This window comes from Nannobrachium achirus (genome assembly GCF_963921795.1).
Source record: "Nannobrachium achirus genome assembly, chromosome: 21".
Classification (NCBI taxonomy): Eukaryota; Metazoa; Chordata; class Actinopteri; order Myctophiformes; family Myctophidae; genus Nannobrachium; species Nannobrachium achirus.
In genome coordinates, this window is record NC_137828.1 from 38,167,715 (window position 1) to 38,180,780 (window position 13,066).

General features: G+C 40.9%; 2 protein-coding genes across 2 annotated transcripts in view; one reads left to right on the forward strand and one right to left on the reverse strand.

Annotated features, from left to right (window-relative positions):
* The window catches only part of acad11 (acyl-CoA dehydrogenase family, member 11), a 45,731-nt gene extending 42,775 nt beyond the window's left edge, over nt 1-2,956 (reverse strand). The window contains exons 1-3 of the mRNA XM_080751478.1: nt 2,761-2,956; nt 2,514-2,613; nt 126-251 (exon numbers count right to left, since the gene is read on the reverse strand). Coding sequence (XP_080607604.1) covers nt 126-251; nt 2,514-2,613; nt 2,761-2,876 — 342 coding nt within the window. The 5' untranslated portion in view covers nt 2,877-2,956. The remainder of the gene's footprint in view (nt 1-125; nt 252-2,513; nt 2,614-2,760) is intronic.
* Nucleotides 2,957-7,290: 4,334 nt separating this feature from the next.
* Nucleotides 7,291-12,647, forward strand: uba5 (ubiquitin-like modifier activating enzyme 5). The gene is made up of 12 exons (XM_080751924.1): nt 7,291-7,608; nt 8,228-8,273; nt 8,381-8,470; nt 8,591-8,700; nt 9,186-9,272; nt 9,366-9,450; nt 9,753-9,857; nt 10,141-10,268; nt 10,410-10,545; nt 10,734-10,812; nt 10,926-11,032; nt 11,443-12,647. Exons 1-12 carry the CDS (start codon nt 7,448-7,450, stop codon nt 11,518-11,520), a joined length of 1,212 nt encoding a protein of 403 aa, XP_080608050.1. The 5' UTR covers nt 7,291-7,447; the 3' UTR covers nt 11,521-12,647.
* The last annotated feature ends 419 nt before the right edge of the window (nt 12,648-13,066 follow it).

Consider the following 13,066-nt stretch of genomic DNA (forward strand, 5'->3'; position numbering starts at 1 on the left):
CTGACACACACACAAACACGCACACGCGCACACACCAATTATAATTTCATAATGCTAACAATAATAATAATTGGCTGTAAGCTGTAAAGTAGAATGCATAGAATGCATACATTGTGCAAGTTTACCTTTACATGCTCCATCAAATAGAACTCTGTTCCAATGACTGTGGTATCAGTGCAATGCAGGATGGGCTGGGGCACAGGGAAACCAGCTGAAAACAGGGCCTTCTGTACTCGATACTCCCTGTCCACCTAAACACACAGTAAAATATACCAGCCATTAAACAGAAGAATCACGGAAAAATAATAGCAATATACTTTTAATATTCATGTATTTTGGTACGGTAAGAGAAGCAATGAGCTGCACAGATAGTAGGAAAACAAACAGATATAATACACCATACACAACACAAGATCCATTTCCCGGGCCGGCCGAAACGTTATTGCTGAATATCACTCCCCCACACTCTCTCTCTCTCTCTTTCCTGTCTCTCTCCACAGACTATCAAATACAGCAGAAGATCCCTTAAAAAATAAAATAAGACACATTGACATCCTGCCCTGCCCGGGGTTACAGTTTGTTATGAATACAAACATTAACAGCTGATGGAACAAATGAGGATCGTAGTGTGTTTGTGTCCTCCACCCTACTGGAAGCATCTGGAACTCAACATGCAAAGGATGTTGAGGAGCCAAAACAATGGTCTGTGCCTTTGCTTTGAGATGACCCTCACTTCAAACAGGTGCTTTTTTGATTGATTGAACACTTTATTAGACAGAAATGTAAACAGCACAAAAAAGATATCACAGATATTGGCCATTGTTTCCCCAGTTCGTTCCAGTTTTTCAGACTAAAACTGCCAAACCAGGAACTCATATTAAACATTTGAACAGAGTAGACTCAATAAAAGAAGAATAAAACAGTTTAATCAGAGTCATGTCCACATTAAAACTTCCCCCTCTAAGGCCCACTGTTGTAATATTACAACGTTTGTATTTTATCCAAAAAAAGGTTTAAATCATTTTATTTTAGCTCCCCCTACCACCTAAACATCACCATTGGATTCTATTGTTTATTATTACAATGCCATTGGCCACAATATTTGCATATAAATACCTCCCACAGAGGCTGACATTCACACCCACCACACCCGCTGACATTTCCCCAATATGTAAATTAGGGCATGATTTATGATTTATGGCTATAAAACCTTACAAAAACATTTTTTTGAAAAAAGAACATTAAATGTTCCTCTTATTAGGACTCCTACAACACCATCTGATTTTTTTCAAATTTTTATTTCAAGTATTTCTATTTTTGGGCCTTAGAGGGTTAAAAAGATAAAATAACCTTTCTCACCGTGGTCAGTGCCCAAATACTGGCATATGCTTTATTACACATGGTGCATGCAAGGGGAAAATCAATAAATGACATTATGACACATTTATTTGTAGGAGAGACTGGTCACATCAGTTAACAATCATTTATGTGCATGTGCAGTGGTGTAATAATTAAAGTTTACTTAAGTACCGTACAATCTTAGGTATTTCTTTTACTTTACTGGGCAATTCCAATTTCCTGTATTTTTACTTCTACTCCACTACATCTCACTCAGAGGCAAATATTATACCTTTACTACTTTACAATTATTTGAAAACCTTAGTCACTTTGTGGATTTTTATCGTTTACTATGAAAACCAGCACATCTTGTCCACGTATCCGTGTATCTCTGAAGGTCACATCTGACACTGTGGTTTCCCTGACACATCACTGTGACATCACAGGTGATATCACAGGTGACATCACCTATGTAAAAGTCCATATACGGGTATTCCCCAGAATCCCTTTTATGCCCATATATGAAGATCCCTGATGTCATATCACTGGCCAGATGGCCAAGACATGGCCCATGTCTGTGTGGCTGGTTCAGATAGGGATCTCCATGTATGGGCATAAAATATATTGTATGTTGTGATGTCATGGGAACCACTCTTAACAGAATCCCTTTTATGCCCATATATGGAGATCCCTGAGGCATCTTACCAGTTATTTATTATATGATGTGACACATTGTAAGCTTGTATAGATCTGCTATTTTCAACATATTTTTAGAGGCTATATTTTGAACGAGTACTTTTACTTTTGTATATTTTTAATACCAATACTTTTGTACTTTTACTCAAGTACATTTTGAATTCAGGGCTCTTACTTAGAACAGAGTATTTCTACATTGCAGTGTTGATACTTTAAATTAAGCAAAACATTTGAGTACTTTTCCCCATTACTGTTTATGTGGAGGACACACATCGCTCCCAACTATTAACTTTATTAACATAAGGAAACGTCTCCCCCTGGTGGACATTACACAAAACCACACCCTGTCATGCAGATACAGTGATAATAACATGATCTTTGGCCTAGTTTCTGCATGTGTAAAATAAACATACAACGATGGGTTGATCTTTTAGAATGGTGTTGTAGCTTTCACAGAACCGCACAAATAAACAGCGTACCTTGTGAGCACCTGGTAGCAGCATACCAGAGGGTTTCTTCTTGAGTACATAGCTCTCAGTTGGTGTTTGGATCAGAAAGGTGGGGTTGGACTGGCCAGAACTGGGGAAAGACACCATGAAAAGCAGTATTATATTGTGCTGTCAGATCAACATGATTCTTGACATTTCTTGCAGGGATTAGCTCTATAGATAAATGTATGTTAATACACACAGATAAACAGTGGCATAAAAAGCATTCCATACCAACCTGTACTGTCTGACAGTGAAGTTTGAAACCTTGTTAGAGTTGAGGGACAAATATCTTTGAAGTTTGACAACGTCAAACCTGTGCTCGTCCCGTACAGGAGTTGTTTGGTCGTCCATGTTTGTCTCACTGTGGATTAAATATTAATAGATGCATCATCATGCATTGTTCAACAGCTCTTTGATAGTGTCAGAGTTGACGCGAGGTTAGCTGGGAGTCGGACCGCTTTAATGGTGCACTAGAGATGGGACGTTCGTGAACGTCCGAGTCTTTTGAACGGCTCTTTGAAATGAACGATGGGATCTGGTTCGCACTCAGTAGGGAGCCGTTCCTTTCTAATGAACTGTGGTGGGAAAAGTACAACAATTCTTTACTGAATTAAAAGTATCAATAGGCCTACTGCAATGTAGAAATACTCTGCCACACGTCACGTAGAAGTTCTGAATTAAAATGTACTTCAGTTAAAGTACAAAAGTATTGGTATCAAATGACACGTTTCACAGGTTTTCCAATGAATAAAATGTAGGATTTTTTAGTAGCAGATCTACAAGCTCACAATGCGTCGCTGTAGATCGGCTATTTTCAAATGGCAGAAATGGTGGACCGTGGTTGAATTGATTTGTAATTCTAATCAAAATCTCCTAACTAAAACGAGTCTTTTGAACGGCTCTTTGAAAGGAACGCGTGGATCCCAGAGATCCAGCACACTTCACAGAGAGTCATAAATCCCATCTCTATGGCGCACACACACGCCTAATAGTAGGGGGAATTAAGTGCAAAATCGTTACGCGGCGGATAAAAGCATGACATTTGATACAGAGGTCCCTTGGGTCATCCAAAAACATCCTAGAAGGGGTGCCCAAAAAAATCTCATACAGGAAGTGAGTTATGGACAAAATTCAAAATGGCCACTTAAGCTGTTGACCGTTGACTCAAAAGACACCAAAAGAATCTCCAAAAAGCATAAGATTTGGCACACATGTCCCTTGGGTCATCCTAAAACATCCTAGAAGGGGTGCCCAAAAAAATCTTAAACAGGAAGTGAGTAATGGACAAAAGTCAAAATGGACGCTTAAACTGTTGACCGTTGACTCAAAAGACACCAAAAGAATCTCCAAAAAGCATAAGATTTGGCACACATGTCCCTTGGGTCATCCTACAACATCCTAGAAGGGGTGCCCAAAAAAATCTTAAACAGGAAGTGAGTTATGGACAAAAGTCAAAATGGCCACTTAAACTGTTGACCGTTGACTCAAAAGACACCAAAAGAATCTCCAAAAAGCATAAAATTTGGCACACATGTCCCTTGGGTCATCCAAAAACATCCTAGAAGGGGTGCCCAAAAAATCTCATACAGGAAGTGAGTTATGGACAAAATTCAAAATGGCCACTTAAACTGTTGACCGTTGACTCAAAAGACACCAAAAGAATCTCCAAAAAGCATAAGATTTGGCACACATGTCCCTTGGGTCATCCTAAAACATCCTAGAAGGGGTGCCCAAAAAAATCTTAAACAGGAAGTGAGTTATGGACAAAAGTCAAAATGGCCACTTAAACTGTTGACCGTTGACTCAAAAGACACCAAAATAATCTCCAAAAAGCATAAAATTTGGCACACATGTCCCTTGGGTCATCCTAAAACATCCTAGAAGGGGTGCCCAAAAACTATTTAAACAGGAAGTGAGTTATGGACAAAAGTCAAAATGGCTGCTTAAACTGTTGACCGCTAACTCAAAAGACACCAAAAGAATCTCCAAAAAACCTATAGAATCTCATAGACGCATACACTTTGGCACATGTATCCCTTGGGTCATCCTAAGACATCCTAGAAGGGGTGCCCAAAGAAATCTGAAACAGGATGTTAGTTATTGCCTAATTTACAGTATTGACAGATGATGTAAAAGACACCTAAAGAGTAAAGAATATCATAAAGGCATGAAATGTGGTACAAATATCCCTTGGGTGATCTTAACGCATCCTACAAGGGGTGCCCAAATATGTTTTAAACAGGAAGAGGGTTTTTGTCGAATTTCAAAGTGGCCACCTAAAGCAGTTGACACAAAAGAAAACATAAAGGGACACTATATAAACATATTATTTGGCATCTAGGCCTTCACCTTATTATATCCTAGAAGGGGTTATTTATTTGTTTTGGAAGGGACCATACTGAAGTAATTCTAAAAGACTGTTTAAACTGTTGACAGCTGCACAGTCTGCATAAACCTGGGGTATTTTTCAGTTTACCTTCTGTGTACATCCCCCTTCTCTGTGTACATCATCTCCCCCTTCTCCGCTGCCTCCACTGGCTCCCGTTTGCTGCCCGCACAGAGTAAACAGAGAATGGCACTACCATACCATCAAAACCCGATAGAACCCTACCCTTAATGTACTTTAGTCTTTGAACCTTCTTTATTTATCTAACCCTCTGCATGCATATTCATACTTATTGTACTCTGCATCTTATCTTCAGCATATTCTTATTTTACTCTCTGCATTTCTATTTTGCACTACATCTTCTTGCTTATTTTGGTCTATCTTCACTCTATCTTTTCTTCTAGATCATTACTGTTTTTTTGTGATTAGTGTTTAGTAACTATTCATGTGTGCCATTTCATAATGACCAGCACATTGACATAATGCTGTGCAAGGTAACCCAGCATCCTAGCATCTACACTTTCTCGAACAGAGGGGCTACTGCTCGATTTGAATGTTGTAGCAGTGCAGCTAGCCTGTGTGGGAGGAATGGTTTCCATTGAGAGACAATTATGAGCAAACAGGTCCTCCCAGTTTCATAATAGCGACTTTAAGCTTTTGACGGCTACGGCAGATGAAAACGGTAACCGGAAATGATCATCGCTCGATAGATAAACCTGTCCCCGTCGCGGCCGTCTCTACAACGCCAGAAGCTCACTTCCCACGTAGTGGCTGGAACGTCTGCTGCCTGTATGTATCACCATGGGAACCAAAGAGTTCAGTAAAAGAGGTGGGACCCCGTCGCCGATGGCTGTTCGCTTAAAGATTTTGACTGCTACAGCGATTACGTCATAGCAGCCGTTGTCCCGCCTCACGTTGCGGTTGTAGAAACGGGCTGCTTAAACTGCCTAATGTCCGTTGTCTTCTCATACAGAACACAGGTGTATATTTCAAGCACTGTAACACTGTTTGATTCTTGGCTAAGCACTTCAAAAGGATTAACCATATAATAAATAACCCCTTCTGGGATAATAAGCAGTACTCAATATGTACCAACTTATAGGCTTTTATGAAGTCCCTTTATAATAATGATGATAATGATAGCTCAAATGTATATAGCTATTTTCTAAGTACCCAAAGTCGCTTTACATAGGGAAAGGAAGGAACCAACTTTGTGTTCTTTTGGGTCAACTGCTTTAGGAGGTCATTTTCCATTTTGTTAGCTGTTTCAGATTATTTTGGGCACCCATTCTAGAATGTCTTAGGATGCTTTTGTATGCTTTTATGAGATTCTTTAGTTGTCTTTTGAGTCAATCGCCAATACTGTAGGCGGCCATTTTCAATTTTGTCAGTAAGTTCCTGTTTCAGATTTATTTGGGCACCCCTTCTAGGATGTCTTAGGATGACCCAGGGGACACATGTGCCAAAGCGTATGCCTTTATGAGATTCTATAGGTTTTTGAGTCATAGCCAACACTGTAGGTGGCCATTTTCAATATTGTCATTAATTCACTTCCTGTTTAAGATTTCTTTGGGCACCTCTTCTAGGATGTCTTAGGATGACCCAAGGGACATGTGTGCCAAATATTATGCTTTTTGGAGATTCATTTTGTGTCTTTTGAGTCAACGGTCAACAGTTTAGGTGGCCATTTTGAATTTTGTCCATAACTCACTTCCTGTTTAGGATTTCTTTGGGCACCCCTTCTAGGATGTTTTAGGATGACCCAAGGGACATGTGTGCCAAATTGTATGCTTTTTGGAGATTCTTTTGGTGTATTTTAAGTCAGTCAACAGTTTAAGCGTCCATTTTGACTTTTGTCCATAACTCACTTCCTGTTTATGATTTTTTGGGGCACCCCTTCTAGGATGTTTTAGGATGACCCAAGGGACATGTGTGCCAAATCTTATGCTTTTTGGAGATTCTTTTGATGTCTTTTGAGTCAACAGTCAACAGTTTAGGCGGCCATTTTGAAATTTGTCCATAACTCACTTCCTGTTTAAGATTTTTTTGGGCACCCCTTCTAGGATGTTTTAGGATGACCCAAGGGACATGTGTACCAAATTTGGTGCTTTTATCCGCCGCGTAACGATTTGGCCATTTTCTGAGGTTAATTCCCCCTACTATAATAATGTCATGTTTTCATTCATCGGCAGAATTGCCGCAAAGACATTTAACTATGGTCTATAAATAGACTGTCGATCTACACCCTACGGGCTTGCAGATCAGATATTTTCGTAATGTGACATGCAAGTAAGTACAAATCAGGCGGAACGCTTCTAGTTTGACAGTCTGGTTCCTCTACGGACTTTGTTTACAGGAACACACAAGTGTGACAGCTGATCGGAGGAGTTGTGTATACGTGTACTTTGTTCAGCCGTCGATCAGTCTCTTTCTTTGTCACTTAGGTGTTTGTTTATATTTATTTCTTCCTGCCATATTGAGTTGATCGTTGCATTTTGGACAGTGACGAGGTTGTTAAAACGTTCAAAGTGAAGCGATGGCCACGGTGGAAGAACTGAAGCTGCGGGTGAGAGAGCTGGAGAATGAACTGATTAAGTGTAAGCAGAGGCGTGCCGTGGAGGAGGCTGATCACAACCTGCCGCACAGACAGAAAATAGACAAGATGAGTGCTGAGGTTGTCGATTCCAATCCGTACAGGTAATAATAAGATATTTGACGTTTCTGTGGGTAACTGTAGGTGGGGTGCCGTGGTGGTCACTCACTGCATGCATGGTCACGCCCATTGCAACGTTACTCAGGCCTTCAGAAATGCCATATGTCATCATAAAACGAACCAAACACACTAAAACAGGGGTCTTCAACGTTTTCAGACAAAGGACCCCGTAGTTGAGAGAGAGAGAGAGAGAGAGATGAAGCAGGGACCCCCACAACCTCTTCATAGATTCCACATAGTTTCATTGTTTGACAGCACAATCATCAGTGTATTTTGGATTCATGTCAATTTGTCGTTTCAGATATTTAACCACTTGAACCGTCAATTATAGGCCTACTTAATAAACTTGACCTTTCACTCTGCTCTTTTTCCCCTCTACACCAAATGATCTGATATTTGGGGCTAACGTTTTCAGAACAAGGACACTAGGGTTCAAGTGGTTAATGTAAAAAAGGAGAAAAGAGTTTTGGAGGACCCCCTGTAGTAACTCTGAGGACCCCCTAGGAGTCCCAGACCCCTTGTTGAAGACCCTTGCCATATGTCATCATAAAACGAAATAAACACACTACTAAAACCAAATCATGTTCTTTGTCTCCCTCACAGTCGTCTAATGGCTTTAAAGAGAATGGGTATAGTGGACGATTATGAGGTATGATGTCAGGTTTGGCAGTGCTATTTTCATACGAAGTTGTTCAATGTTGCCTACAGTATATACAGTATACTCCCTCTCATCTCTTTCAAATGTGATGATAACAGAAAATCCGGACATACACGGTAGCAGTGGTCGGGGTTGGAGGAGTGGGTAGTGTGACAGCTGAAATGCTCACAAGATGTGGCATTGGTAAGGTAATACAACCATTCCCATTGCTTCTACTTCTGCATCATATCATAGACTTTCTCCTGGTGTTTATAAAATAAAAGCCTAACCCAGCCTGCCTCATCCATATGGTTTTATGTCCTCAACAGCTGCTCCTCTTTGACTATGACAAAGTGGAGCTGGCCAATATGAACCGGCTGTTCTTCCAGCCCCACCAGGCTGGCCTCAGTAAAGTGGAAGCAGCGGAACACACACTCAGGTAAACCTCTGAATAAGACCTGAGACCTAGGTTTTTCTGAAAAATTTTGTTTCTTTGTCAGTGGTTGTCAAATATTTTATGTCAAGGACCCCCCCAAATTATATGTATTTGGCCGCCCACCCCCATCTCAAAATATTATGTACCAGGGAGGGACCCCCAGAAGCAAAGGTTTGAGTAAAAGAATGTTCAAAGATTTGCGCAAATTCTCCCAATCTTTCAAAAATAGCAAATCTACAAGCTCGTAGCGTGGCACGAAGTAAGGCGATATATGAGCTTGTATATCTGCAACTTTTGGATAGCCAAAGTATAAAATAATGGTTAAAGTGATTAAATGCCTAATGTTTGTCGTACAACTGCGTCACCTGCCAAAAACAACCAACACATTATTGCCAAGTCATGCAACAAAGTATACAATTTCACCACTGTGATTTCCTCAAGTCATTTTGTTGTTGACCATTTAGTTATTCCTCAATCTTGCCCACCAGAAACATCAATCCCGACGTGTCGTTTGAGACCCACAACTACAACATCACCACCATGGATAACTTTACACATTTCATGGATCGCATCAGGTATTTTTTTTTTCTTCAGCGAAACCTTTATCTCTCTTTTCTTTCCCAGACACTATGCTTTCATGGTTAATTATTCTGTGTGTGTTCTCTCAGCCATGGAGGCCTGGAGGAAGGGAGGCCAGTGGATTTGGTCCTGAGCTGCGTGGATAACTTTGAGGCTCGGATGGCCATCAATGCGGTCAGTACAGTTACATGGCTGTCTTACAAGCTTCCACTGTGTGCCACATGTTTTGCTTATCGTCTCTGTCGGGTGGAAACATCATATGTGCAAAACGGTTACTTTTAGGATTTAAAATAGCAAAAGTAGCTGATCAACAAGTAGCTGAGCTTGCAGATCTGCTACTTTTGATGCTTTTGTGAGGCGCTGTAGCCTGATCAAGTGGGGTGTTAATTCATGAAAAAACAAAAAGATGGCAACGTTATGTGTGTGATGCTGATGAAGTGAATTAAATGTTGATGGTGTAAATGTATTCCTTGCAGGCCTGCAACGAGCTTCCTCAGATATGGATGGAGTCTGGTGTGAGCGAGAACGCCGTGTCGGGACACATCCAGCTCATTATCCCCGGAGAGACCGCCTGCTTTGCTGTACGTCCAAGCCACTTGATCCTTGATTTTCAAAATAGCAACAATATTTGATCAACAAGCATCGGGAGCAAACGTGTAGAACGGCTTTTATTGAATATGTTTGAAATCTTTGCCTATAATGACATGCCCAAATTAGAGATGTCAGGTTGAAAGTTTCTGAAGACAACTAAAAAAACAACAACACACATTTTGTTTCTATATTTGACCTACTCATCTGTGCACATGTGATCGTCACAGCATCAAAAGGAACAAGTGAGATATAATGATGTTGTCTTCCTGACAGTGTGCTCCTCCTCTGGTGGTAGCCGCCAACATCGATGAGAAGACATTGAAGAGGGACGGGGTGTGTGCTGCCAGCTTGCCCACTACCATGGGTGTGGTTGCAGGCATCCTGGTTCAAAATGTTCTCAAGTAAGATCTTATTTATAACCAACGGGCAGGGGTATCAAAACGATATACTGTACTGTATGTAGTTAAGTAAGGTGGTTCTTACCGTGAGCACAAAGTAAATTATGTTGACAAGCGTTTGGTTAAATGTTTTGTGTCTTGTAGGTACCTGTTAAAATTTGGCACGGTTAGCTACTATCTTGGCTACAATGCAATGCAGGACTTCTTTCCCACCATGGCCATGAAGCCCAACCCCCAGTGTGATGACCGCTACTGCAGGAGACAGCAGGAGGAGTACAAGGTGTGTTTGTGTGCCAAATGCCCAGAAAGGTCAGATTAGTTGGCGATGTGTAAATCAAAGCCCTGTTACACTTGGTGTGCTGCCTGGTACAAGCTCAATGCACAGCAATGCATTGTAGATTGTCTATTTTCAACCAAGTATAAATCACCTTTTAAACTTATCTCTGTCCCATCTTTTTTTGTCACCAGAGGAAAGAGGCAGAGAGGCCCAAGGAGGAAGTTGTGGCGGTAGAAGAAGAGGTTGTTGTACATGAGGACAACGATTGGGGTGAGCAATGAACAGAAGTGTAAAGTGGTTGATCTACGTCTGCATTAGCAACAGTGACAAATCCATTATCTTTGCACGCCCATGTAAAAGCTGGCTGCCTTGTTTCTGAGCAGGTATAGAGCTGGTATCAGAGGTGACTGATGAGGAACTGCAGGCCGCCTCTGGCCCCGTCCCCGACCTCCCAGAGGGCATCACTGTAGCCTACACCATTCCAAACAAGGTCAGTGCCTTCCATGTAAGAATAGTCAAAATAAATAGTGTAAAGCTCCAAGGGAGTTCCAGGGTGTCCCCAGCTAAATGATTGACAGTTAGGAACCAAATGGACCCTATAGGTCTGTAACTCAGAGTGTACAAATGGATACAGACCCCCATTGCGTCAGCATACAAAAGGGCTCCATTTGTACACTCTCAGAGTTAAATTAATGTTGATTTTACAATATACTGTAAATTGGGGTCCCAGAGATAGAAATGCCATTAAATGGGGGTCCGTAGCCTAAGGCATGTCAAACTGGGGATCCTTGAAATTAAAATGGTTGAGAATCATATATAGCATATCTTTTTAATGGCTTACTAAGCTACTTTGTGCAATTTATTCATCACCAACCACTCTCTGCCATTTGTCTGAACCAGGATACAGCAGATGTAGAGACGGTGGAGGAGACGGAACAAAGCCTGGAGGAGCTGATGGCTCAGATGAGGAAGATGTAGGCATGGTAAATATGCCATCTCTGCGACTGGAAGACACATTGCATCTTCATCATCCTCAACTGTAAATGCATCGCCAACCTCAGACATTGATCAAATAAACCATCTGCTCCATTGCTTTTTGATAAGTTGGCATCTTCTCAAGGTTTCTGTGCGGATGGAGGTGTACGTGAACGCAAAGCAAGTTCTGGCCCACAGACGACAACCCAGAATAATGAGTGCTTTCTTAATAGCCGGCTGAAGAAGGGAATGCATGAGAAGTGCAGCCGCTGCATTTCAAACAAACAAAATCTCCTAAATTGCTGTATGTTTTAATGGTTCTGTGTAATTAAAAGAGATGAAACTTTCCTCATTATGTTACGTTGATGTTAAAAGAAACTTGCACTTGAGATGAGATGTCTTCAAACCATGACTACCACTATTGGTGCTGCATCACGGGTATTACAGCGCCACCTTAAAATAATGGCCTATGTCATTTTATTTTTATTTATTTTTAAGAACATGATATCTTTGCCTAAATCAGCACCTCATGACACTGGCCGCCTATATATCCTAATTAAAGGATCATTCCACCTGTTTAGTATTATGGCATATCAAGAGTGTGACTTGGGCCAAAATAGGGCTTTTATTTTTTAAATGTTTTGAGCGGTGAAAATTGCTCCTACGTTTCACTTGGTGTGTAGTGTTACACATAGTGTAACCGATGTCATGGACAGAACGGGCCCACACAAGGAGATATGCACGTGTGTCCCGTTTTCACCACTCACATTGCAGGTGCGTTGTCTTTCAAAACAATTGCCTAAGTGTGGAGTAAATTGGCCTAAGTCAGTGTCAAGTCAAAATAGAAAGTAATTTAATCCTTTTGTTACATAACTGACAGTGTTATCTTGATGTCAATAGGCATATTGTTATAGGTTTTGAGTGAAATGATTAAGAAATATAATAGTTTGTTTTGGTTATTTTTATTTTCTGTTTTCAAAATCTTAAAATTACTTCAGCCATTATTTTAAGGTTTCAGTCCATGCAAGTGCCCTGTTTGAACTGTTGATGCCCCGTCATTCACCCAGCTTTGTAAAACTCTACTCTAACAGTACTGACATTGTACACTTGTTTCAATAAAAGTATTTATTAGACAGAATATGGGCTTCATGATTTTCTTTTGCTGTACAGTTTCTTACATTTTTAATTACATTAATTCATAAAAAACATTATGCACTAAAGGTTCTGATACAGTAAGAGAAAGATAAGAGAATACCATGTGTCCCTTATGGCCTCGAACATTAAGCCTGGCAGAATGTGTGCAGTACAATTACTGTACAGTATGTGGCACCATTACGTTTGAGATTCCATGAATCCCCTTTTAAGGGCCCTTCAAGCAAGCAGCGGTTGCCGCAGGGGCTCCGCTAGGATCAGCGGTGGCCACGCTGCGGTGAGACACAAACACTCGCTCAGTGAGTAAAGGCTGTGTGCCTTTTTCACAAAGATGAACACAATCCAGCTCTCGCCGCCCACGTGCGCAACTGCGCATGCACGAACGAGCACGCTCGCG